This window comes from Passer domesticus, chromosome 24 (assembly GCF_036417665.1).
Source record: "Passer domesticus isolate bPasDom1 chromosome 24, bPasDom1.hap1, whole genome shotgun sequence".
Taxonomy (NCBI): Eukaryota; Metazoa; Chordata; class Aves; order Passeriformes; family Passeridae; genus Passer; species Passer domesticus.
Window position 1 is genome coordinate 5,854,777 of NC_087497.1, and position 26,936 is coordinate 5,881,712.

Sequence of the window (26,936 nt, forward strand, 5' to 3'; positions counted from 1 at the left end):
GGGTTTAGGTCCCTGAAGTTTGAGCCACCCCTGCCAGCAGGACCCAAGGTGAGAGGGGAGTGGGGACAGATCTCCTGAAGGATTAATTAGCTTGGGAATGATCTCAAAACAGGGAAAAAAACCCCACAACAGGGATTAATGTCAGCTCCAACAGGCACCAGACTCCAGTGAGTTTGGGATTTGGAGGACATCCTGAGTCCCTGCTTCCTGCTGCCAGGAAATAAGTTTGTTGCTGCAGATTTCACTGACATCAAAAGCCAAAGTCAGCTCAAAATGCCCTCCTGAAAATTATCCATCTGGGGAACATTACACATGAAAAAGACAAAAAAGATGATGATGCCAGGGAGCAACAGAGTTCCAACAACATCTTCATTACAAGGTATTTTTCTCTTTAAAGAGCCCATGGAGCCAAGCATCCAATGTCATGTGCAATAGGCAGCAGGCATAATTCAGCATAGAAATTAAGAGAGCCATTATTATTATTATTATTATTATTATTATTATTATTATTATTATTATTTTAATCACATAAAAGGACTCTCCAGGGTTTTGCAATTTTGTGATCACAGGGAAAGAGTCCCAGAGACAGAAGAGAAAAGGTGCAGTAAGTGATTGCACAATTGGAGGCTCCCATTTCTCTTCTGGTAGTGGGATGTTGCTGAATTAATATTTTCATTCAATTATCTCTGTTACATATTCACAGACCAACTCCTGTTGCTTCTAAGTGAGCTGGGTGTGTTTGCTGCCTGCTAAGACCTGGATGAAGGAAGAATCCAGGGAGATGTTTGGGATTTGTTCCCCAAATTTGTTCCCCAAATGTTCTCTCTGGGAAATGTTTGGCTCAGCTGGCCAGACTGGGGGCACTAACCCTGGCACTGGAGATTTTGGGGCCCAGCTCCTGAGCTGGCAGCCCCAGAGCTGCTGCTGTTAAAAGCTGCTGGTACAGGAGCTTGGGGGGGGTTAAATCCAGTGGGGATTCCTGGGATTTCCAGTGGGATCCCTGGAATCTGCATCCAGATCTGAGCCTGGCAGGTCGCAGTGCCACAGGGCAGAGAAAAAATCTGCTGGGATTTGCCAGGCAGAACAACCTCAAGGTTCTGGACCTCAGGAAAATCAGCTGGGTCCTTTCCAGAGGTTTCTCTGGATATATTCCTGCGGTCACTGCTCTTCTTCCCCAGCCATTTCATCCCTTTTTTTATCCTTAGAGCCAAACCAGCCCCATTTCCAGGCAGCTGAGGCCAGTGACCGCCTGTCCTCAAAGCAAACAGCTCCGGCCAAAGTCTGAGCCCAGCACACAAACACAGCCATGGATTTTCCAGGAATTTCTCCACCCTGGGCCCTGTCACCAGGCAGTCAAACGTGGAGCAACACGAGAGCCCTGCTGCAGGACGAGGTGTAAACACCTGCTGTCCTTTCAGTGCAGCTGCTGGCAGAGCTGTGCCACCCCTCCTGCTGGCCTGGCAGGGTCCTGGCTGTGGCAGTTGTCACTTGGGCTGCCATCAGCTGAAGCCACACAGCCTCACCACGCTGAAGAAATTCAGCATATGCTGAGAGGAGCAATGGCTGCGACGAGGCAATTCATGATTTCAGGCATGATATCGAGTGGGGAAAGAGGAAAAAAGGGGAGAAACCTGGTTAAGGCTTGCTATTTTTAAACTAAAATTAATAAACCAACGTGCATTTAGGTGGTGAGAAACGCCTAACAGCACAGCAGGGTTCCATATTTACTTGCTGTCACTGATTTCAGAGCAAATTGGCTCAGGGTATAAGTCAAAGAAAGATTCTCCTTCTGCCAGCACTGCACACTTCAAGAGATATCTGAAAATCAGGCTTCTCACCTTATCATTGTTAAAAGACTGTGCAATCAAAATGTAACTGACAATTCAGCTGATGCACGAGCAGAACGAGATGCCAGCTCACTCTCCCGTAGCTACAGAAGCTCTGTAAAGCTATCAGGATTTTAAAAACATTTTGTCAGAAAAATAAGTGGCTCTGACAGAGCTGGGGAGTGGGCAGAATAATAATGCAGTGCTCTGGAGCTCAGGGTGACAGGTGCATTTCAGGGGCCGTGAGACACAGAGCTGCTGCCCTCCCCAGCAGCCCTGGAGCCAAGGTCTGCAAACATCACTGAATTTAATCCCTACAGCAGTGCTGAGGTGGTTGAGAAGGGTTAAAGCAACTGCATCAGCAGGAGCAGAATTTGTACCTGCACATCTCCAGTCTCACCCTCAGCCTCAAGCTCAGCTGTGCCATTTTCCTTAAATGTTCCTAAACCAGCTCGTTTGGGGCCAGCTTTGACAGTGCCTGGCATCCTGCAGCTCTTCCTTGAGGAGCATCTGGGGCCACTGGAACCTCGTGGTTTGGGGTTTGCTCCAGCAGAGATCATCCCCCAGCCTCTGTGGGGCACGGTGCCCGCTCCCATGGCACCATTTCCAGGGCAATCATGCCACATCTGAGAGCCTGAACCGTGTTTACCCCACTGCAGGGCACGGGCTGGGCTGTTCAGCGTGGCACTTCTTATCACAAGCATCACTGATGAATAATTAATGCTGATGAAAGGAGCACAGCTTGTGGGTTTAAGGAAAGGGCTCTCAAGCTGCAGTGATTGTAAATGACAGCAATCACAGGAGTTCTGTGCAAATAAACTCTGTCCAGAAACGTGGGAGAGGCTTGATGAGAGAAACAGGAGCTGGAGAACACCAAGCACCAGCAGGAACGTGAGACCAGGTCTCCAGATCACAGTCCAGGAGAGGGGGAATGCTGGAAAACACCTGGGAAGTGGCAAGGTTGGATCTCTGGAGAGATTAATGAGGCTGGAGATCCAAGTTTTCCTACCTGGGCAGGAAAGTGAGGAGGGATGCTCTCTCTTGGCTGTCAGGAGAAGCAGGACACTCTGCAGGAGCAGAATTCAGAGTTCATTTTTATTTCCACTTGGACTAGAGGGAATATCTGATCCACAGCAGCTCCCCCCAGGCTGAGACTGCCAAACTGAAGGCTCCAAGTGAGCAGCAGCACATCCACAACAGCAAAATGTATCACCCTTCAGGAACTTGATTGCTTCCCATGCATGCAAACACACTCAAAAATAGCCCCAAAGAGGTTCCTCCCCTCCCACATGAAAGCAGCTGCAGAGAAATCTCAGCTTAATATTGACATTTCCAGCCTGGAGAGCACCCAGTTTGCCTCCTTTCCATCTGGAGTTTGGGATAAAGAGGCACTTGATGTGGCAGGAGGGGGAATGGGCAGTAATGCAGGGCCACAGTGCCCTGTCCTCGTTTCTCAGAGCCTCTGGAGGCCAGAGGGACAGAGGGCTGCACCAGGGGATTGCCTGATGCTGCCCTCCTTTAGAGGCACAGCTAGGAGGAGGAAAAGCCTATTAAAAGGCTGAAATGTACCATGTAGCTGCTTTTCTGCAATTGTCTGCAAATCCTCGTGCTCCGAAGCATTTTTCTTGAGAGTGCTCACAGGCACACTGCAAACAAGCATAAGTACTGTCAATTGTTTTAGCATGATAAATGCATTTTAAAGCTTTCAATATTTTTGTCTGTTTACTGGCACACTCCTTGAGGAATTTTGACAAGCTTGCCAGAGTGGAAGAGCTGCAAAATGCTTCAGCTTGCTCTGAACTCCACGCAGATCCTCAAGTAAAGAACGTGGCTGTTGCTGGAGGGGGTTGGAAGAGCAAAGCAAAGGCCAAACCCACCCAAATCAGTGCTCCTGGCAGAGAGGGGCTGGCCAGGGGCACTGGCTGCTCACACCCAGCCTGTGACAATCCCAAACCTCCTGCCCTGAGCCTCCGCCAGGGTTAATGGGGCTTCCTTGCAGCCCAGCCCTGCACAGCCAGCTGTGAGGCAGATGTGGCCTCACCACCCCCACAGCAAAGAACCTGTTCCTGCTGTCCCAGCTAAGCCTGCTCTCTGTCCCTCTGAAGCCACTTCTGACCCTCCTAAATGGTCTCTCCATCTTTCTTGTCCTCCCTTCAGGTCCTGGAAGGCCATAATCAGGTCACCCCAGACCTTCTGATGGTGTCAGAGACACCTGATGGCATTTCCACCTTCACAACTCCCTTCCCCACACCTCAGCCCCCAAAGCTGAGCAGGATTAGGGCTGGGGTCCACACAAAGCAGATCTCCACAGGCTGAAAGTTCCCCTCCAGGTCCTGGAGCTGATGTGGAGAAGGACCTGGGCACCTCCAGAGTGCAAAACAGGATGGGAGTGTTCTGCAAACCTCAGTCCCACCCTCTGCACTGAGGCAATCAGCCCACGGGGGAACTCCGCTCTGCCCCGAGCTGGGTGAGAACTCCAGGAGATAATCTCTGCACAGATCCTTGGAAAGGAGCCCAGAGCCCTCTGCACAGCAGGAATTCCCCAGGGATGGGAAGGGAAAGGAAGGGCTCCTCATGAGGAGCTCAGGGAGCCAGACAGGGAAATGCTCTGACAGCAGAGCAGCAAAAAGACAATTTCTATCCCCAAAAGCCAACAAATACCCCAAACCCACGACAAGTATCCCACCAGAATGAGCAGGGGAATAGCACTGAAAGTGGCTCACATAAAAAAAGGTAATCTGCTAAAGAGTGAAATTATACAAGCCAGTTAGCACAGAGTATAAAGAGCTTTTAATATTGATTCACTCAATATTTCATGGAATTCACATCTTGCTCAACAGTGGAGAAACGAGAGAGAAAATGCTCAATTTGGTCAGGTCCTGAAGCCTACAAGCCCAGACAAATAGCAGCATTGTCAGCTCTGGGCTGGCTTCATGTTTTAATAAAGACACTTTCATTTTAGCACTCTGCCAAGCACATTTGGTGCTGCCTGTGCACAGAGAGGGGACTGGGAGCTGCCTGAAGGGACGAGGCTCCCAGCCCTGGGACACCACGGATTCAAAGCCTTGCACCTCACCAACAGCAAGGGACGAGGACAAAGCTGTGGCAGACACCTCCCTGCCCTGGACAGGTGAGTTCCAAAGCCCAGGAAAGTGGAATTGCAGCCAGCTGAGCCCCACTCACCGAACATGTTCCCGATGTGGCCGTTCTTGGTCAGCGGGCGCAGCTCGTTCTTCCCCAGGGCATACTGCTTGTAGTTATCCCAGGCAAACTTCATCATCTGGGAGGGGAAAAGGCAGTGAAAAGAGTCAGCAGAAGGGAGGATTTCCAAACCTGAGCTCTGGGAATCTGTGGCAGTTTCCCACTCACTGCTAAACGCGTGGTGCGTTAATTATAAAATCTTAATTCCCACTGAACACGAGGAGTGGGGCTGCATCCACAGGTTGGGTAAGTCTCCATCCAGCTCATCATCTCTGGGGAAGAACCTGGCACATCTCCCACCAAAACCCCATGTTTCACCTTGGCCCTGCAAACCACATGGCATTTGTAGAAAGCTGTCTCCATCTCGGAATTTCCAACCTTCTTCAGAGAGCAGCAATATTTCAGAATGCTTGTTAAAATGGGCCAAGAATGTAAGGCCAAAGCTGACCTGTCCTTAAGTACAGGGAGAAACTGATCTTAGGGACTGCACAGAGGTTTTTGTTCTGTTAATTGACAGAATACATTCACAAAGACCAAATCCACGACATTTTGTTATCTCCCATCAGAACTCCACAGTGCTTTCTTCAGAGAGCTCTGCACAGGGCCTGGGTGATTTCTGAGCAACCCCTTCCAACTCAAACAATTCCTTTTGGGATGTTTGAGCTGTGCTGCCCGGGCCCAGCACCCTGAGGGCTGCAGGGCAGTGCTTGTGCAAGTTCCAACACACACACGCATCCCAGCGCAGCTTCCTCTGTCCTCCTGCCCCTCTGGGAGGAAAAATTAAACATGCAAGTGTCCTTTCTTCACCTGGGAGAGACTGGGACTTGTCAGCTTCCAAAGAGTTGGAAAAAGCTGCCTTTTCTACCCCCCCAGTCTGGCTCTGAGCAGCTCCAGCCCCAGCACTGCACTGACCTGAACATCCTTTGATTCAATCCCTGGCAAAAAAAAAAGATAACAAAGGGGAAGAAGGGGCCTCAGAGAATCAGCCATGTTCTCCAACAAAGATAAGAGAACGCTGAAACGCTTCTCTCAGACCAGACTTTTGAGGGAAAATGACAGTTTAAACAAAATCCTTCCTCCACAGAGCGCTCCTGGCCGCTCTGTTTCAGGATCAGAATCATCAGGTTACCTTGGTCTGAAATTCCTCCTCTCATCTCAGCTCCTGCTCTTCCCTCCAGCTGTGTGTTTCACAAACCCAACATCACAAGCCCCTGGCAGTATCCTCCTTAATTAGCAAAAAGCCACATCCCCAGGTTCCCCCCTCCTTTTTAAACATCGAGCTTCCAAAGTAAAGTTTCCTGGAGCTGTTCAGATGGAGGAGGATAAACATTTGCTGAACTGATTGTTAACACTCAGGCTCCAACACCACCAGGAGATGGAATGCTGGCCAAACAAATAAAGGCAATTTGGGGTTTAAAAACTCAGTGTGGGATGAATTAGTCAGTGGAGAGCTCTGCTGAGGAAACTAAATAATGACCCAGGGAGGGGGAAAAAACCCTCCACAAATTGCACTCAAACATGTCCCAGGCATATGACTCAGGGTGTTCACTTTATTTTTGTCAAATCTCTGGTTTTTGTTTTTTTTTTTCCCAGTGGCAGCAGGTTCTAAATGGAAGCTCTCACTCTCCATGAACACAACAGGGTGAATCTTTGAGGAGCTCTGGGCAGTGCAGAGCAGTTTGATGTGTCAGAGCTTGCTCCTGAGGCTGGTAGCAGGAAGGATGCTCTTTGTCAAGGCAGCATTCCCCCAGCGAGCAGCAGGGCTCCTGCACCAGAGGAAACAGCCAGGCACCCCCTGGGCTCCTCTCAACCAGAGCTGAGGAAGGGGGACCCACCCTGCTGGCACACAGGAGCCTGGACATGCACAGGATGTGCAAATCATTCTGTTTGTTCCCTAAAACTCCTATCGCTGGAATCCTGACTCAGCCTCATTTTAAGCTGAGTATGAAATTTTAATTTATTTCCTTCCCTCAGCTCCTTTAACCCCTCCACTGCAGAAGGTCCAGGGTGGACCTGGACACAGCTCCCTGGGACCCAGAGGCTGCAGACAGCCCATCCCAGGGAGGGCATGGCAAACCAGCCAGCCTTCCCTCCAGCCTCCAACAGCCACAGGGAACATCTCTTTTCCTGTCTCCTCATCAAGGAGGGACAGCCTGAGGCTCCCCAAAGTGCCCCACTTCCCCCAGGGCTCCGAGTGCTGATGCCTCATCTGCCTCCTCAGCCATTTCAGCTCCTTGCTCACACTGCTGGGAGAAGTTCCCCAGCAGAAATTTCTATCCCAAGCTCTGCCTCTGCTGATCATCAGGGGATGGCAGTGCTGCCTCGTCGAGCTGCCAGGCTCCCTTTAGGTGAAGCACACTGCTGGCTGCCTTCAAACCCTGCAGATTTGGGAGGCAGGATGCAGAACGTGGCAGCTTTTCATCTCCCAGCATCCCAGAGCTTGCCTCCCTCCACTGACGGCTCCAAAAAGCAGCAACTGGAAAAGGTGAAGAGCCAAAAAAGCATCTGCACCACTCTGCCCGTTCTGGCTCCCTGCAGCTGCCTCTCCAGTCCAAATTTAGCACCTCAGCTTCCAAAGCAGCTGAGGAGGGATGCAGCAAGGTCCTGAAAGTGGGGGCTCCACATCCACAGCAGCTTCCTCTGAGCAGAGATTCCAAATTCCAGGCTGGAAGGGAAGGGATGGAGGTGCAGGAGGGAGGGGAATGTGTGTGGTGAGGTGTTCCAGGCTCATTTCTGATGAGCCACCAGGATTAGAAGTGAATATTTTATGGATTCTGGTCCTGACACATCACAATACATCAGTGTTAACATTGTGCCATTTTGCATTTGAAAAATGGCACCGGAACCACAGAAAATTATGGAAATAGATCCATAATTTCAGATTTTGTTCTCACCAGTGAGCCATCTGCCACCTAATAGACAATTATCTATTTGGGCCTGGCATTCTAAGCAATCTGGGTCTCCACTGATTTACAGCAGAGACTTCCAAATTTATAACTTCATTTGTCACATTGCTCTGTCTTTCCTTTCACCTGTAAGTCACTTGTTACTTTGGAGAGTTTCAGCTGCCCAGCCAGACAAGTCTGGATTAAAATCAACTAGAAATGACAAAACTGACCTCTGAAAACCTGCGCTATCCTTTTCACCATTTCATCCCTCTCTTTTCTGTGCTTTGCTCCATCCAAACCCAAAAAGGACCTGGCTTTCCAGCCCACCTGTGCTTCACAGAGGCAGCAGCAGAACAAAAAGCATTTAGAGGATGCTGTGATCCAGGTAATGAGGAAATGGTCTCGGGATAAAAACCTGACCAAGAAAGTGTTTTCACTTTGAAGAGATGTGCAAATCTTTAGCACATTTAATAACTGAACCACTCCAAATCTCTGGGTTTATGGACTTGCAAAAAGCAGAGAGATGAGAGGGGAAGAAAAGAAGAAAGAGCTCCCCCCACCATCACTTGCCCTCCTTTTGTTAACATGGAAGATTTCCAAAGGCAGAGCATTCCCAAACAGCGATTTGATTAGTTTTATCCATCTAGACTGGGATAATTAGTAAATGCTTAAAGATGAAATCTAAATATACCAACCAATCAACCCCTTTCAAGCACTTCCAAGGAACACTACACAAAGCCATTATCTTCACAAGATAACCACTTCCGTGGCTCTTTAGCCTCCTTCCTTCAACTTCCCTTCAAACATTTCCCTAGAAAATATCAAAGAAATTTCCATTTCCAGTTAAAAAAAAAAAAAGGAGGGCAGGGGGGTGAGTGTAATTTTAATATTTATTTCCCTATTGTATTCCTAACTTGTTTTTTCCCCACCTCTCTTCCTTTTCCTGCAGCTGGAAGCAGATTATTTGTGCTGACAGTTTCCCAAGCAGGACCAGCTCTTTCCCACTTTTAACCTCCTTGCTGCCCCACAGTAGCTCTGTGCCACTTTGGCTCTTTAAGCTGCAATAATGCCATTTATTTTCCCCTCCTGTAAAAAACATGATTTGCCAGATGAAAAGAAAGAAAGAAAAAGAGGAACTGTCAGTCTTGTAGGAAGAAGTCTGCCTGAATACATTGGGATAACTCATTTCTGCTTGGAATAATGGATGCATTTTTCCCTTATCAGACTTGCATAAACCTGTATAATTCAGGATCTGCAGAAAAGGTAATGAAACAGCATCATGTTTGTGTTGCTGCCTTTAGTATTATCACATGGAGATATAAATATCCAGGCAAACAGCAGGGCAGAATGCTATAAAAAGGCTGGAATTCATTTGAAAACCTTTAATAGAAAGCTGAGCAACTTCTCAGGTTACTTCTCTGGGCCCGTGTCCCCGGTAATGCTTTTATGTAACAGCAAAATGATAACAAAAAGGCTGTGTGCTCACTCCAGTGTGTGGAGATGTTCCATTTAGGCAGACACTGATACCCAGAGCCTTCCTCTGGCTGCCTCTAAAAGCCTGGAAGTGCAGAGCAGGAGGAGCTGCAGCTCCAGGGACGTTACCAAGCAACTCCCGCAGATGGACACCAACATTGATAATCCATCCTAAAGTAATTACACTTTATAATTAAAGATTACAGGAAATCCAATAGATCCCAACAGGAACTCCAGCAATTTAAAGGCAGGCTGGCTAACCTGCCTGTGCTCCAGCAGCCATGTTCTCTCCTGCTGGAATGGAGCACTCAGGAACTGCAGAGATTTCCACTGAATGGGTCCCCAAAGGCTGCCAGCACCTTGGGATGTGGTAATCCAACATCCCTCTCTCCTCCCACTTCAAATCAAACTCATCCTTTTAAGTGATGGCAAAGGGGTAAAACCTGAGCCTGTCACTGCAAAGGAAAGCCAGCAGAGCACAAGCCCAACTCCAGCAGGATTTCCTCTCCGCTGGTGACTGACACATCCTCTGGGCAGCTTCCACTGCTCCTCAGCTCCTCCAGCCAAAACACATCAGCCCCTTCCTCCCACAGACTGGGCAGGGTGGAAAGATCCAGAAGGAACTGGACACAGCAATGTCCAGAGGGCACTGGACACAGAAATGTCCAGAGGGCACTGGACACAGAAATGTCCAGAGGGCACTGGACACGGAAATATCCAGAGGGAACTGGACATAGCAATGTCCAGATGGCACTGGACACAGCAATGTCCAGAGGGAACTGGACACAGAAATGTCCAGAGGGAACTGGACACAGAAATGTCCAGAGGGAACTGGACACAGAAATATCCAGAGGGCACTGGACACAGCAATGTCCAGAGGGAACTGGACACAGAAATGTCCAGAGGGCACTGGACACGGAAATATCCAGAGGGAACTGGACACAGAAATGTCCAGAGGGAACTGGACACAGAAACGTCCAGAGGGCACTGGACACGGAAATATCCAGAGGGCACTGGACACAGAAATGTCCAGAGGGAACTGGACACAGAAACGTCCAGAGGGCACTGGACACGGAAATATCCAGAGGGCACTGGACACAGCAATGTCCAGAGGGCACTGGACACAGAGATATCCAGAGGGCACTGGACACAGAAATATCCAGGGTGCACAGCAATGCCCAGGGTGCACTGGACACTGAGCCTGAGCTGACTTGGTCCATCAGGGTGCCCAGAGCAGCTGTGGCTGCCCCTGCATCCCTGGAAATGCCCAAGGCCAGGTTGGACAGGGCTTGGAGCAGCCTGGGACAGTGGAAGGTGTCCCTGGAACACTGGGGTTTCACCCTTTCCAGGCTGATTGGCCTCCCAGACAGCACAGGGCTGGCTGCTGTCAACAAGCAGCTCCCTCAAAAGCAGATTTCTCCAAACACACCCTTTGGAATGACCCCCAAAGCTGAGAAAGCCTCACCTTTCTGACACCTGCCACTGTTCTGCTCAGGTTCTCCTTAAACACATGAAAAAGGCTCATTTTTCACATCTAAAGCAGAAGCCTGGGCACAGAGCTCCTCCCTGGGGCTCCACTCTTCCTGGAGGATTCTCACCCACAATTTCCATCCCTGTCAGCTCCTGCCTGCAAACACATCAGCTGAGAGCTCAGTGGGAGATGGCAGATAGAGGAATTGCTTGCTACAGGCAGCTTTATCTGGAAGTAAATGTAACAGAGCAATTCCAGCAACAGGTGAGTGGGGCTTTGCTTCAGTTTCTTTCTGGCAAACTCCTGGCAGCTCCTTCTCAAAGCTGCATGGGTGGATTTTTCTGCCATCAGCTGCTACCACAGCTCACCCCTCTCTTGCACAACAGCCAAAGACATCGCTCAGAAAAATGATCTCCATCACTGGAACAATGGGGGAATTCTTTAGAAAGTCAGAAGAAATCAGTTTCCAGCAAGTCACAATAGAAAAAAAAAATTTTTAAACTCTCCTTGCTGTTCCCAGGCAGCCAGGTCACCGTGAGCTCTCCAGCACAGACCTGCAGAGCCAAGCACTCCCTGCCCAGCACAATCAGGGAAAAGCAGGACCAGAAGCACTGAGAGGACAGAAAAAAGCCCAGCACAGAGCAGCCCAAGGTTGTCAGTGTCAGTGGCAAGGACAGAAATAGAAGTCAAGATTCTCCCTAACTCAGTCCCTGCTAGGAAAGCTGAATGGGAGAAAACAGCTCAAACCACAATTAAACTAACACCTAATTAAATTCCTAATGCAACTAGATTTAACTGTGTCAAGAGGGGAAAAAAATAAAACCCTTCTCAGGCTATCTGAGGCACTAAACCCCAGCTGGATCCAGCTGCATCTAAATCAGGAAACATGTCAGCAAGAGCAGTTGATTTTGCAGTTAGCTCTGTAATGAGATGCTAGCCTGGAAGAGGCTGACAATGGTTTGGAGAACAAATTTGCAAGTCTAGACCAAAGCACGGGGTGATTTAGTGGAGAGATGAGGCAAACTGCAGCCTCCCCTTCCTTCGCTTCCCAGAATCAAAGCTTGGGGAAAATTCTGGTGGGAATAAAAGGAATTTGTGCTCCTGGCCACCCTGACACCTCAGCTTCGTGTTCCCTGCGAGCCCCCAGAGCTGATCAGACTCAGGATATTCCAGAGCACGGCCAGGCTGGCATGCACAGCCACACCAGCAATAAACACAATTAATATTCCTTCTGCCCTAAGCCTGTCACCACTCAGGCACTGCTGCCACTGGGTTTGGGAGATGGCAGCACAAGGCAATCCCTGAGCTCCAGGTTGCACCCGGCCAGGGGAGCTGACCCTGTTACATCTGAGGTCAAACACAATTCCTGAGCTGCTGCCAGGACAGCAGAAAGCCACCAGCACCCATCGTGTGACACTGCTGCTTGCATTTTTTCAAGCCCATTTCACTCCAGGCTGGACGGTCTGGCTTTTCTTAGTGACTACTATTGCATTCCAGCACACTCTAAGGAAAGAAAGTGGGGGAAAAATTACTTCCCGAGTAATGATGCTCCTTCAAATGTCACCTCCGAGTCCCCTCCTGGGTTTTGAGCCTGCAGCACAAACCACGCAGGAAATTCCCTGAGCTCTTAAGATTTTGGGCACTGTCTCATTCCTGCAGGCTGCCTTGAGGGCTCTTCCATTTCAGCTACTTCCCTTCAAGCATGTACAGCACCCGGGCTTTGTAAATCCCTAATTACACACAGACTACAAATTCTCCTTGAAAGTGCCCAGCATTGCAGGTGAGCATGAGCAACAGCTGAACAGCCACAGAACCCATCAGCTCCTCCCAAAATCCCCCCACGCTGAATGGGAAAACACAAACACGAAGCAGGATTGTTTTTACAGGCCTGCATTATGGCAAGGGAAGGTTTTTTCCTTTCCCCTACAGATACCATCTGCACAGAATTCTCATTTCTGGAGAGCCACAGCCCAAGGGGATGCTCAAAAGGAGCTGTAGCCATAAGTAAACCAAAATGCTGCAAGGAGAAGGAAGAAAAGGAAAAGGTGTGGAAATATTTTGCTTTTCTTTTTCAAGGAAAACAAAAAAAAAGAAAAAACAAAGTCTCTAGAATGTATTGGGCCTGTCTGTTTGACAGCCTGGAGGACAAATGTCAAACAGATCAATAATGAAAAGAAACAAAAGGAGGAGAGGAGAGGAGAGGAGAGGAGAGGAGAGGAGAGGAGAGGAGAGGAGAGGAGAGGAGAGGAGAGGAGAGGAGAGGAGAGGAGAGGAGAGGAGAGGAGAGGAGAGGAGAGGAGAGGAGAGGAGAGGAGAGGAGAGGAGAGGAGAGGAGAGGAGAGGAGAGGAGAGGAGAGGAGAGGAGAGGAGAGGAGAGGAGAGGAGGCTGTGTACTCCTGAGCCTTGGATGAGGGGGCATGGCAGGAATCCTCAGTGGGCTGGGAAGGGTTAAACAGGCTCCAGAGCACATCTGTGTGCAGATGTGCCACCGAGCCATGCCGAGGCAGGGCAGCAGAGCCTCCCTGCCCAGAGCAGGAGCTCCCTGCCTGTCCTGCCTGGGATGGAGGTCAGGATGGGGCTCCCACCCCAGCAGCCCCGGCTGCACAGCCAAGAGCTCCCGTTCAGCCAAGGGAACGTTTCCAGAGCATTCTCAGAGACAGAAAGCGAGGAGCAGCCTCACAGCCACCACATCTGCCAGAGACAAAAGGAACAGCCCCGTGCCAGGCTCCCCCAGATGCTCAGCTCGCTCTGCCTCCCCCCATTTCAGCCTCACTCCCCCACTCCAGGCCCGGCAGCTGAGCTGCCTCTCCCCCCAGCACCCACAAGGTGTGAATTGCTTCTGACACATGGATGGCTCAGGGGCCCAAAACACAGCAGAAGCAGATGGGAGAGCTGAAGGGAAGGAAGAAGGGAAGGAAAAAATGTAAATACAGGCCAAGAGTCATCCTGCATCACTCCTGTTCTGCACTGTGAGAACGGATTTAGGGAGCAGGAGGAACATCTGTTTGGAAACTGGTTTTGTCTCAGTCCAAATGCTGGAACAGGAGAAAGAGGGAGGCTGAGGACTGCCAGCACACCTTGTGCTTCATCTCACACTTGGATGGCTTAGCAGGAGAGATCTGGGAGGATGAGTTTAGTTTAATGATTTCTTGCTGGTTCACCTGCTCCCCATCTGTCTTTGTAGTCCTTGCTCAGAGGGACAGATTGGAGCACTGCTGTCCTCTCCCTTTTCCAGAGTTCCTCGTGATTGGAACTTCTGAAGAGAGGAACAGAGCAATTCTCAAGTATTAAGTAGTCAGCTGAGATTAGTCCAATAATTTATCACAGGTAATAGCTAATAACAGACACGAGAAACTCACTCAGAGCCTTCCTAGAGCCACGTGTCAGAGCTGTCACCTCACAAAAGTGGCGCAAGAAATTCTTGGACCACAGTAGCAAATTTATTAGCCAGAGGCTGATAAACCCTTCCAAGAGTCCCAGAGCCCACAATAAATCATTGCAAAGCAGGTTACAAACACCGGATCTCTGATGAAAATGAGGTTGGAGGGGTGGATGTGAGAACAATGTTAGGGTTCAGCTGGCAGGATGGAGGGACCTGCCCTCCCATCCCCAGAGGGATCAAGGCTGGGCCCTGGCACTGCTCCAGCACTGCCATCACAGGGCAGTGACTAATGGACTGCTGACAGAGGAAAGCAGGGAATGGCAGCTTTGGGGATGTGGATAATAAACTACAGAAAACAGCCATAAAGGTTCATCAAAATTAGAGGCAGGAGGCAGCTCCTTGCTCACAGACTCCACGTCAGCGCAGAAGTGGCACCCACAGAACTGCTCAGGAGCCTCCACTCACCAAATCCCACCCCAACACTCAACTCAAAACTTGATTTGAGCCTCTGAAAGGCAGAAATGAAAGAGCCAAGGGGAGAGAGCTGCCTATGGCTTCGTCCTCCGCCAGCCAGAGCTGGAATCAGCCTTTGGAATTATTCTGCTGTGCAGCCACCATGAGGGTGGGCAGAGCCACAGCCAGCAGCAACAGTGTTCTGGTTGTTTGGGCTCTGCAGCACAAACCTCTGAGAGATAAGATAATCAAACCCAGCCACGGTGGTTCAGCAATCCTGACACAGTCTTGGTGCTGGAGAAAGGCCTTCAGGAAAGGCAAAACAGCACCAGAAATCAGCCAAGGGTTTGTTTGGGTTCATCAGCGCTGAATTCCAACATAAATACGTGTCCTTCCTAGAAAACTCCAGAGAAAAACGAGGCTCAGATGGAAGGAGAGCCAGAAACATCCCTTTTCCACTGGAAGGATTTTATTTGTATTTTATCCTGCTGGCTAACGCAGGCAGCAGGAGGCTTTCAGGATGGATGAAACGCGATTATTTTATAATTATCCTTTGTTACTTCTCAAAGTACACGGTTCTGCACTTCCCTCCCTGCCCAGGGAAATCATGTTAACACAATTAGAGCAAGAGCCCTGCTTTAAACACGGCTGCTCGGACCTTGCTAACACGGCTCCAATTCTCAGCACAGACAGTCTGCAGAGCCATCCTGCTCCATAAATCAGCAGGAGCTCTGTCACCGAGTGCCTCTGAAGGGAAGGGACACTCTCTAGGAGGAACACTCACTGTATATCATCATCCTGTGCTAGTGCTGCTGGCACGAGACGCTGCAGGATTTCTCCATCTCTTGCATTTAATATTCTTTGCAGCCTTCTTCTTGCAATGTCTAAGAGAGGAAATCTAACAACAGCTCTAGGGCCATGCAAGGCAAGTATTGGAGGCCAGATTAGAACTAATGAGCTCCTGGCTCCCACTCAATCCCAGCCTTTAGAACAATTAGCTCAAATAAACCCAGGAACCGTTTTCTGCTCCGCTGTCGCCTGCCCGTCCTCCCCGGTACCTCCTGAGCTGCAAAACTGCAATTGGCTTTGACAGAGGGGAGAGGTCACAGAGAAACCAAAGTTCAGAGCAAGCTGCCGGCATGGGAGACCCCCGGGGTGCCCCATGGACGGGGGGCAGTGCAGGGCTCCTGCTGCCCCACTGAGGAACAGGCACTGGGGTCAGGACGGGGCTGTGCCTCACACAGGGGACACGGGGCAGGGGACACGGAGGGACACAAGGATGGGAAGCCCCAGGCTGCCTGATGGCTCTAAGGAGGTTCCAGCACACAGGGCTCCCATTCCTAGAAAGCTGCACTCCGTTACCTCTCAGCCCAGGGATGAAGTCCCAGGAACTCAATTCCCCTTTCCAAACCCGCTGGATTAAAGCTGGAGATCCCTCCTTGGACTTCACTCCCACAGGGGACTGTGCAGCTCTGCTGTCAGCAGCAGGAGATGCAGAAGGCAAGCACAGCAGTCACTTCAGGTTAGTGCAGCCTCGTGCTTTACTCACACTCCAGTGCTTTACTCACACTCCCAGGGAGTGCTGGAGTGCCCAGGAGGAACAGCTCTGCTGCACATTTTCCTGCTGGATTAGGGCTCCAGCAGCGTGTGCCCATTTCACAGAGGTGCCACGATGGATCTGCCCTCAGGAACAGGACACAAAGTGTCCTGCTTTAATTAGCAGAGGGTGCTGTGCCCCTTAGCCAGGGTACCAATGAGTGCCATCCTGTCCCGTAACGAGGGGATGTTCATTATCCAGTCCTCCAGCACAGCTCCCAGGGTGCTCTGGCTCCTGCCATGCTCTGGGTGCATCGTGCACAAAGCCCTCACATTATGTGCAGCTCACAGACACCACTGCCCACGACAGCTCCTCTGGAGCCCTTCCAAAATGTGGTGTCAGATGATGAACTCAAGCGCCAGGGGACCGAGAGTAAAGACAGCAATCATGGCAGCGTGTGCTCCTCATGCCAAATCCACTCACAGCATCCACTGAAAAGTATTTTTCTGGGGAATGTAAATGTAGTCTCTTCCTTAAGTTTAAAAATCAGAATGCTCCCAGCTCCTCTTGCCACCACTGGAGTGAATTTTCCTTCCTGCCTTCTCCTTCTGACAGCTCCATGTCAGTTTTATATTCAGGTCAGTCTCTCATTTAGTACTAAGGTACATTTCCCTTTCTCCCTCTCAGCTGCCCCATCTAAAATCAGAATTGTTTTCAATACTGGAGAACATATTCACAAACATCAAAATGATAAACAATCTGTACAATAACAGAATCACAGAGTAAACCAACCATGATGGATTAGCCTCATCTGGCAAAGCCTTGCATACAGAACCAAAGGAAAGAACACTTAGCACGAAAATCTTTCTCTAATTAAGGGGCAGATTTAATCATTGATTAAAAGTTAATCATGAGTCCATAAAAATTTTGGCTGGGAAGACGGAATCTTAATGCAGGTGACTGCTTTTTAGTAAATATTTGAAGACCTGGAAGTGCACAGACCCCAGACTGATGGAGGAGCAGGGAGGTTACAGCAGATTACTGACAGCTCACAGCCAGCCTCCATCCCCCTGCCCTAACCCCATCTTCCTGTCCAAAGAATTTCAAGGAGCTGATGTGCATTTCCTGAAGTGATTCAGGAGAGTGCAGGTCCTTCAGCACATTTGTGGGCTTCCTAGAAAGTCATTTCCCCACGCCCAGCACTCGCAGTCACTCATCACCCGCCCGCCACCAGCTCTGCAGAGCTGGAGCCGTGTGCTGGCTCTAAGTGGCAGTTCAGAAACCAGTCTAGCATCAAATTTAGTTGTTGTGGAACAAGTGCTTTCGCTGCTAGACTTGGGGAGAGAAGAGCAAATGACTGCAAATTGCAGAGCACTCCCAAATTCCAGAGTGCCCTCAGCTCGGGAGAGCTGGGTCAGAGCGAGCTCTGAGGTAGCACTGAGGCACACAGCTCTGCAGCACTGAGCACAGCACGCTCACATTCCTGTGCCTCTGCACTCCACCAACAGAACAAATACATTTTTAGTCAATTAACTGTATCCCCCACAGCTAAAACAGGCTGGAGGTCAGGTCTAAATTCTGTTTGCATGAATCCACCGGAGGCTACTGAAGCAAAAAACCCACTGCATGCACCCTTTGTGGGATTTACACTACAGGACCCCTTTCACAGGTTCAGTAAATAAATGCATGAGGAGTGTGGAGCAAAGGAAAATTCCAGCAAGGCTGGAGCCAGCCCGTGCTTCAAACTGCAGAGAAATTCTGTCTTGCAGAGGTATTTCTACCCCAGAGAAAGAATTACAATCACAGCACATCTGACTGGCTTGAGATCATAATTCCGCTGCACCATAGTAAATATTTTACAGAGAACTGGTTTCCTTACCCCCAGCAGCCAGAGCAAGTCTGCTGGAAGTCCCTGGGCTTGCATCTGGCCAGCAGGCAGGATGAGACCCTCCCCACGTGCCTCAGTGAGGAGATGAGCACGGGAGGAGCATTTCCAGCTGAACTGCGCGTGGTGCTCCTCACGTACAGAACCATGGATGGATTAGAGCCCCGAGTGCTGCTCAGCCCCAGCTCTCAGCACTGCAAGGCATCTGCTCCAAATGTACCCACAGAAAGTTGCACAGCGCAGGCAAAGGGAGAGGGCTGACACATTTTTCCTGTTGGCTGTGGAAAGGAGACGGTCAGAAATGAACAATAATGGGATTCACAGCCCAGCTCAGCCTGAGAGCTGCTCTGAGCCTTGCTTTTGGCAAACTGGTGATCACAGCTCACCCCCAGGGCACCTGAGAGCTCCAGAACACCCAAACCCACACAGGGGTACCAGAGGCAACCAGCACCAGAGCTCAGACGTCTCCTGGCAGGGGTCAGGGCTGTGGCAAAAAAAAAAAAAAAAAATCAGGAGAACCTGCAGCATTTCCCCAGCCCTGCCCCAAAAATGGGCAGTTTGTTCACTGCAGTCACAACAGTCAAAAACCACACAAAGAGAACTCGGCAACCTACACCAAGGGGCTTTCAGCAGAGGCTGAGCTCCTGATAACGTTCCTGTCTCTTGCTAATTATCTTTTAGTGATAAACTGTCAAGATATTTGTGTTCCAAAGACGGATCCACCTGCTGATGTGCAGAGTGATGCAGGATAACTGTGTGAGCTGGTGCCTCCTTCCCCCCAGGGGCTGATTTTTGAGAGCAAATACATCTTTAGATTTGTGTTAGAAGAGGACAGGGGAAAGACAGGTAGAGGTGGAGATGGGAGGAAAAGCCAGGATGAAGAGAACTGCACTGGGAAACAAACAGGCTTTGGTATCATTAATCCAGAGGAAATGAATGCAGGTGTCAGACCCAAGGGGACAATCCCTGCCTGGATTTGACACATTCCCTCATTTGAAAGGGACAAAAGGCACTGCCAGGTTCAGGCACCAGGCATTCCCACACCCCAGGCATGGAAACGTGCTTTTGCACCCAAAAAAAGAGAAGAAAAATGAATAAATCTCTCCCTCTGTTCACATTTTTCTCACATCCCATGACTGAGCTGGAAGTATTTAATGATGAACTTTCTGTTCTGGCTGGTTCCAGTGGTTGTCTTTAAGCAGTGGTTGGTATAAAAATACTTGAAAGAAATGCTCTTCCCTGTCTCCCCCCTGCTCCCCCACCTGAGATCCAGGAGTGCAGCAAGGAGCAGCCTGTTTGGCTCCATCCATCATCAGCAAAACTGTCAGCTCAGCTCCACCAGCAAAATCTTTATTACTGGTTATGATGCAGAAGGCAGGAACCACACGGTCTGGTTTCCTCAGATCTGAGGCTGAGTTTGCAGAGGCAGCAGTTAGAGGGGAAATAATTTTGACTTCTCCCCGAGCCAATTTGATCTGGAAATTGTTGAGAGCAAATAAATATGGAATCCCACCGTGGAATTTCTGCAGTCACTCTCCAGCTACAACCACTTGTCTTTTTTTTTCCTGAGCATCAGTGATTTGTATTTGGCACATGTAAAAAATCAGCTAATCCCCAAAGCCATGCCTGACTGATCAATTACACAACTAATACCTTTTCCAGAGGTCATCTTAAGAGAGGAATAATCCCTTCCAAAATTTCCCAACTTGCAGCATGGGGACATTTCTTATTTGGCTTTCTGCAGCTTTGCTGGAAAGGTCAGAGTGCCCCAGCCCTGGGCTGCCCACAGGAACACACAGCAGTGGATCCTGTTCTCCAGGTGACCAACGACCTTTAGCAGCAAAATTTGTGCAATACAGCTGCTCTCTTTTTTTTTTATTTCCAAGAAAACAACTGTTAACTGACCCTGGGCTTGTGTTTATAGGTGAAGGTACCTGCACACACACGTCAGCCCAGCAGGTCCAGCCCAGCCTGGCTCCTCACTCTGCAAACAGCCCCAGCGCTCCTCACGCCCCAAAGGCTTTCCCAAACAGCAATAAAATGGGAGAGGCCATGGGGCTTCCCACTCTAAACTCTGGTTTTTAAGCAGGGAAGGTCTAGCAGGGCTACATGAGCTGCCAGGAAAGCCATGGCACTGCCTCTTCTTTAGCTGAACATCAGGTGGTGGGAAAGGACGGACACCAGCTCGGATTCCTGGCTGGAATTCCTCAGACTGGAGGGTCCTGGGGAGAACAGAAAGTTTGCTAGAAACAGAAAGTTTTCTCTAGGCTGGGCATCTTTGGTCATGCACCAGTTTTTCCTCCTTGCTTTCATCAGGCAGGTGGGGGGAAAAATATCCACAAATCCCATCCACACCCATCCTCCCTGTTACAGAGGATGGCCTGAGGGAAGGCAGAGAAAAGAACAAAATTTCCAGTGCAAGGACAGCTGGGGACTCCTTCTAGCAATGAAAGCTCTGGAGGAAGGAGGGAAAAGCAACTCCGAGCAGCCAGCACAGCCACCACCTGCCCTGCTGGCATCTCACATCATGTGAGCAATATTTGCTAATCCAAAGGCTGTATCATCACTTCTTGCAATTCTTTTTTTCTCCATCTGTTTCTTTTTATGCAGCACTTGTCTTCTAACCTTCCTGGTTTGTTTTCCTCTTGTCTTTTTGATGAACAAAAAGAGACACACCTTATCTCTTCCCCTGGCTGCACCACCCTCCCTTGTTTTGCGTGTTCAGCCTCATATCTCAGCACCATATTTGTTTCTTTCTCTCTGAATAAATAGAAGCGTAGGCACTTTTAAGAAATAAGGGCTCTGTTTGAAGAGTAATTAGCTGTCAGCATAAAACTAATATTTATGGATTCTCATCCTTGAAAACTCTAACTCTGCTACCCAGCACTGATTATGGCTGTTAGAAACAGATGGGGCTGAATCCATACAGCTCGAAATAATGCTGTATTTAAAAAATAATTAACTCCAAATGAAGGACTGAATGCCGCTCGCTTCCCCTAAATTTGATTTTTCAATTTGGTTTGTCTGCACGGAGTGGAAGCCGGGTTATTCCCGGGCGTGTCGTGCTCCCTGGCACACCTTGGAGGTGGGAACGTGCAGAGAGCCAGGCACACGTGAGGGCTGGGCACTGGAACATTCCAAACTCCCTGCAGCAGGAGAGGACGGCTGGATCACTCCTGGGATCCCAAAGGAACCCAGCACCCCTGGGTGTGCTGTGCCTGGCTGCCTGGCAGAGCAATTGGAATTTCACCAGCAGTGCAGCCTTTGTTTTAGTGCCTGACAAAGCTAGCGGGAGGGGAGCTTTAAAAACTGGTTTTCAGATGCAGGTTGGAGAGGATGAAAGCCCTCGGTGTGTTATTCCCTGACTTGATTCTCTCTTCAATCCGGGGCAGCATCATCACTGGATGCCTGCACCTCTGCGAGAGCACAGACCCAGGAAATTTATACTCTGCTTAATTAAATCTGTGCTTTTTACTTATTGGCACCTCTTGCGAGAGCAGAATTCCCTCCAAGTTGGTTATCCATCACGGCGAGGGATCCGACAGCCACAATGGAGCCCCACACCAACCTGGTTAAGCGGGTCACAGCCTGCTCCGTGGGTCTGGGGGCTGCCAGGCTGCCACACACCGGCTGCAGGAATGGGTCAAACCCTCCCCTCGCCCTGGCAGCCCCCCAGAGGGTGACATTTCCAGTGCCAGCCCCACAGGGACGTGCAGGGACAGAGCCTCCCACTCCTGCATCCTGTCCCTCCATCCCCCGGACCAGCCAAGTTCTGTCATCTACTGTTTTTTGTGCAAATCTGCCCAACCCCAGGGATGGAGACTTGCACAACCAAAGACATCTCCCACCAAGTGAATTTCTTCCCCCCACAAGCCTTTTTCCCCCCCAATAACCACGCTGAAATTTACATTCCGTTAATTTCTGTCACGCCGGGCGAGTGGAGGTGTGTGCTCAGTGACAGGGACGCTGCCCTGGAAAGGGACACCCCAATTCCTGCCACCCTCCTTGGGAAAAGGGCAAGGGAATTGTGTGAGAAATGGGGGCGAGGTGGGGAGGTGAGGGGCAGGAGCAACGAGGGGGGACATGGCTGTGAGGGGAGGTGACAGGATTGAGGGGGGACATGGCTGTGAGGGGAGGTGACAGTGGATTGAGGGGGGACATGGCTGTGAGGGGAGGTGACAGAGGATTGAGGGGGGACATGGCTGTGAGGGGAGGTGACAGAGGATTGAGGGGGGACATGGCTGTGAGGGGAGATGACAGCAGACTGAGGGGGGACATGGCTGTGAGGGGAGGTGACAGAGGATTGAGGGGGACATGGCTGAGAGGGGAGGTGACAGTGGATTGAGGGGAACCTAGAAGTCAGGGCTGAGGAGGACATGGACCCAAAAACTGGGGAGCGTCATGGCCATGAGAGGGGACAAGGGTTGCTGAGGGCAACGTGGCTGTGAGGGGAGGCAAGGCCTGGCTGAGGGCGAGACGTGGCCGCCGATGACAGGTGAGGGCTGAGGGCACTCACACCTGAGGGGAGGTGAGGTCTGATGGGGACATGGCTGAGGGGACACACACCTGAGGGGAGCTCTGAGGGGACATGGCTGAGGGGACACACACCTGTGAGGGGAGGTCTGAGGGGACATGGCTGAGGGGACACACACCTGTGAGGGGAGCTCTGATGGGACATGGCTGAGGGGACACACACCTGTGAGGGAAGGTCTGAGGGGACATGGCTGAGGGGACACACACCTGTGAGGGGAGGTCTGAGGGGACACGGCTGAGGGGACACACACCTGAGGGGAGGTCTGAGGGGACATGGCTGAGGGGACACACACCTGTGAGGAGAGGTCTGAGGGGACATGGCTGAGGGGACACACACCTCTGAGGGGACATGGCTGAGGGGACACGCACCTCTGAGGGGAGGGGAGCTCTGAGGGGACATGGCTGAGGGGACACACACCTGAGGGGAGCTCTGAGGGGACATGGCTGAGGGGACACACACCTCTGAGGGGAGGGGAGCTCTGAGGGGACATGGCTGAGGGGACACACACCTGAGGGCAGCCGATGCTGTGAGGTGAAGCAAGGCGAAGGCTGCCTGAGGGATGAGAGCACTGAGGCGAGGCGAGGGCTGCCTGAGGGGGCTATGGAGGGACTGAGGCAGCCCCGAGCGCGCACTCGGCCGGCAGCGCTGCCTGCGCTCCTCACCCACCTCTTTAATCTTCATCCTGCGGGCGCGGGTCTCGGGGTCCTCTCCGCTCCGCCCGCCCCGCACCGGGTGCCGGAGGCTCCGGCGGAACCGCTCGTAGTCGAAGCGGAACGGGGCCCGCGTCTCCCGGGCCGGGGGCGCGCCGCTGGCGGGCTGGGCTCGGCTCTCGCCGCCCTGCACCTGCTGCCGGGAGCCGGGCGCGGTGCGGGCCGCCGGCCCGGCCATGCGGGCGGCCGTGCGCAGCTTCTCCCGCAGGCGGCGCGGGGCCGCGGGGCTGGCGTGGCGGGGCTCGGCGGCGGCGGGGGGGCTGCGGGGCAGGTCGGTGTCGCGGGTGGAGGAGGAGGAGGCTGAGGACGAGGAGGCGGAGGATGAAGAGGAGGCGGAGGCGGTGGCCCGGCGGGGTAGGAAGAGGCGCTTGAAGCGGGAGGAATCGGGCAGGAGGAAGAGGGCCCCGAAGCAGAGCGTGAGCAGGCCCGAGAGGAAGAGCAGGAACAGGAACTTCTGCGGCAGCCGCAGCCCCAGCGCCGCCGGCCAGCCCGGCATGCCCGGCAGCTTCCGCAGCAGCACCATGGGGCACCGGATCGCGGCCGCCGGGCGGGACCCGCCGCCACGCCGGGGGCTGCCGCTGCCTCCTGCGGCGGAACGCTCAGCGGGGCCCGCCCTGGGCACCACCGGCCGCCTTCAGCGGGGACCGCACGTGGGTGGCTCCGGGCCGGGCGGAGCGGCGCTTCAGCGTCCCCGCTGCCGGCATGAAGGCGGCGGCGAGCGCATCCCGCCGGGGCCGGGGCCGGGCGGCGCGGGGCTGGGCTGGGCTGCGCTGCTGGCGGTGCGGGCTCCCGGCCGGACGGTGCTCCGGGGCTGGCTCAGGCAGCGGCGCCGGGGCGGTGCGAGCCCGTCTGTCTAGGCGGCGGTGGGTTCATGCTGCAGCATTTCTGCGGGGCGGGGGAGACAAGAGCGCGGTCATTCAACACCGCCGAGGATGCGGCCGGCGAGACGAGCCTTTGTCCCCGGCCGGTCCCCCACCCTCTAGCGGCACTAGTTCGGTTCCCTCTGTCCGGACTTGGCATCAACTCTCCGGTCTGCGAGCAGCTCGCAGCTCTGCACCATCTCCCATCCAGCCGGGATGCCGGGCTCTGCTGGCGGGGCAGCCCGGGGGACAAGGGGGAGAAGCCCGGGGGGAACGAGGTGCTCTGGGACACCCCAGGAGGGGCAGGGTGCCCTGGGACAGCGCACACAGACAGGGACGAGGCTGCTCCGCTCCTCTGCCGGGAGCTGCCTTCGCCCGCGCCGGGCTGGGGACGATGGGGCTGCAAACCAGCCATGCGGAAAGCTCGGCTCGGGCTGAGCTTCTCGAGGCAAAAAATAGTAATTAAAAAAAAAAAAAATCTACGGGTTTTCTTTTTTTCCTAATAGATCCCGGCAAATTTCTCCCAAATCTCTGCCTGCTAGAGTTATCCATACCCCCGCACCAGTCCTCTCCTTGCCGAAGAGACAGAGCTCAACTTTCAGCCGGCAGGACGCGGCTCAACCCCCTACGTGCGATCCCCGCATCGCCCGTTCTCCTGCGGGCAGGGACAGCGCTGCCCCCGAGCGCCGTCACACCCGCTGGGGCGGACGCTCTCCTACCCCCAGCGCTGTTTACTCACCCCTCTGCCAAATCCAAGCCTCTCTGGCTCCTACAATGAGCAAAATCTTCTCAGTCCTGCCCGCTCATCCCAAAAGCGACAGCCCCTCGCTGCTGCCAGCGCTCACGGGTGCCCGCTCAAGTCGGAGAGGGAAGATGCTGCGCTCCCCAGGGGACAGCTCCTCTCCCTGCCCATCCGAGCACGCAGGAGGGAAGCACCTAAGTGCACCGAGCCCCTGGGCAGGCTGTGTTTTTGCCCGCCCCCGTGCCGGGCGCGGGGACCGGCGGGGCAGCGCTGCCCGGTGCCCGCGCGGAGCCCCGCCCGCGCCGCCGCTCACTGCGACAGCGCCCGCGCCGCCCCCGCCGCGCCCCCTCCCGCCAACGGTCACTCCGCCGCCGCGCCGGCCAATCAGCGCGCGCGGCTCTGCCCGCCCTCCCTCGCTATTGGCTGGTTGTCCCCTCCTGCGGTCGCCCATTGGCTGATGCCCGCGACAGGGAAGGCGTGGGCCCCGCCCCCTTGTTTACCACAGTTGCCCGGCTCGAGCTCGGAGCGGATGGCTCCGCCCCTTTCCTCCAGCTACCGCCTCCCATTGGCTGCGAGGAACGCCCCGTCCGCGCTGCGATTGGCGGAGGTGGGGCGCCGCTACTTTAAAAAGGGGCTGCGGGCGCGGGGCGGCTCCAGAAGCTGTGAGGGCTCGGCCGGGGCGGGTGGTGCTCGTCGCCCCATTTCCCCTCCTCACGCACCGTGAGGGCTCTGCAGGACCGATTCACCCACAGATTCCCCACCAGGGGCTCCGTACCCTACGGGTGCCACGGCCCTGGGGGCACTGCCGTGCTGCCTGGCACGAGAAGGGGAGCAGGAGTTAGAGAGGAGCAGGAGGTGCCTTGGGAACCCCTTTTCTGGTTTATATGAGCCCATGTTCAGGTGCCGTGAAACACTTCTTGATCCCAAATTGTTAAATCTGCACCTTAACTTTCAATGTAACACCAGGTAGATTTGAGGTGACCCTGTGGGTTAATACTGTACCTGAGGGGAAGATGGTGAATCAGAGTTTCTGCTCATAAATGTGACAAAAAAACGCCCTCAAACCTGCAGAATTAGCGATGAAAGGGAGAAAAGGGCATCACCCACACCCGGAGGCACCTGGAACCCCTCAGGAATAACTGGATGGGGGAAGGGGGCAGGATGAGGCTCCCAGGAATGGGTAAACGCAGCCGCCAGAGAACGGCTGTGACTAAACTTGGAAGAGCTAAAAGGGAACATTTTGTAGGCTGGAAAGGAGCTGGAGCGGCGAGGAAAGGAAAGAAATCATCTGCTGTTTGTGTGCTCAGCGTGTGCCTCCTGCACAATAACCAGCACGGCGGGGGACAGATACCTGAGCTGATTGCCGCGGGGCCTCTCTGGGAGTCGGACACCGCTAACATTGTCATTTTCCCGTGAAAACTGCTTTAAGGGGCATAAAGCAGGCGGCACACCAGGACTGTGGAGCTGCCCTTGACCCCGGGCTGGCCGTGGTCCCGCTTCACCTTCCCCAGATTAGTCCAAATAAACCCAAACAATCGTGGTGCTTTCGGCCCCAGCGGCTGCCCGGCGGACCTTGAAGGTGGCCGCCCTCCGAGGAGGATTTGCATCTTGATGCTTTGGGTTTGGTTTTTTTTTTCTCTGTGGTTGGAGGCAGGGCCTGCTGAGCGTGAAGGAGCTGTGGGGACTGTGGCCACCACAGGGCACCGTGGCCACAGCCACCATGGCCCACAGGGCACCATGGCCACGATGGCCCACGGGGCACCATGGCCCACAGGACATCATTTCCCACAGGGCACCATGGCCACCATGGCCCACAGCCACCACGGCCCCCGGGGCACCATGACCACCACAGGACACCATTTCCCACAGCCACCATGGCCCACAGGACACCGTGGCCACCACAGGGCACCATGGCCCACAGGACATCATTTCCCTCAGGGCACCACGGCCCAGGCACGGCAGGCTCTGCTCTGA

The 26,936-nt window shown here is 52.8% G+C and overlaps 1 protein-coding gene across 1 annotated transcript in view; it reads right to left on the reverse strand.

Annotated features, from left to right (window-relative positions):
• MAN1C1 (mannosidase alpha class 1C member 1) overlaps positions 1–25,296 on the reverse strand; it is a 56,281-nt gene extending 30,985 nt beyond the window's left edge. Inside the window, exons 1-3 of the mRNA XM_064398319.1 lie at positions 24,960–25,296; positions 23,317–24,245; positions 5,010–5,106 (exon numbers count right to left, since the gene is read on the reverse strand). Coding sequence (XP_064254389.1) covers positions 5,010–5,106; positions 23,317–23,883 — 664 coding nt within the window. The 5' untranslated portion in view covers positions 23,884–24,245; positions 24,960–25,296. The remainder of the gene's footprint in view (positions 1–5,009; positions 5,107–23,316; positions 24,246–24,959) is intronic.
• Positions 25,297–26,936: the final 1,640 nt, after the last annotated feature.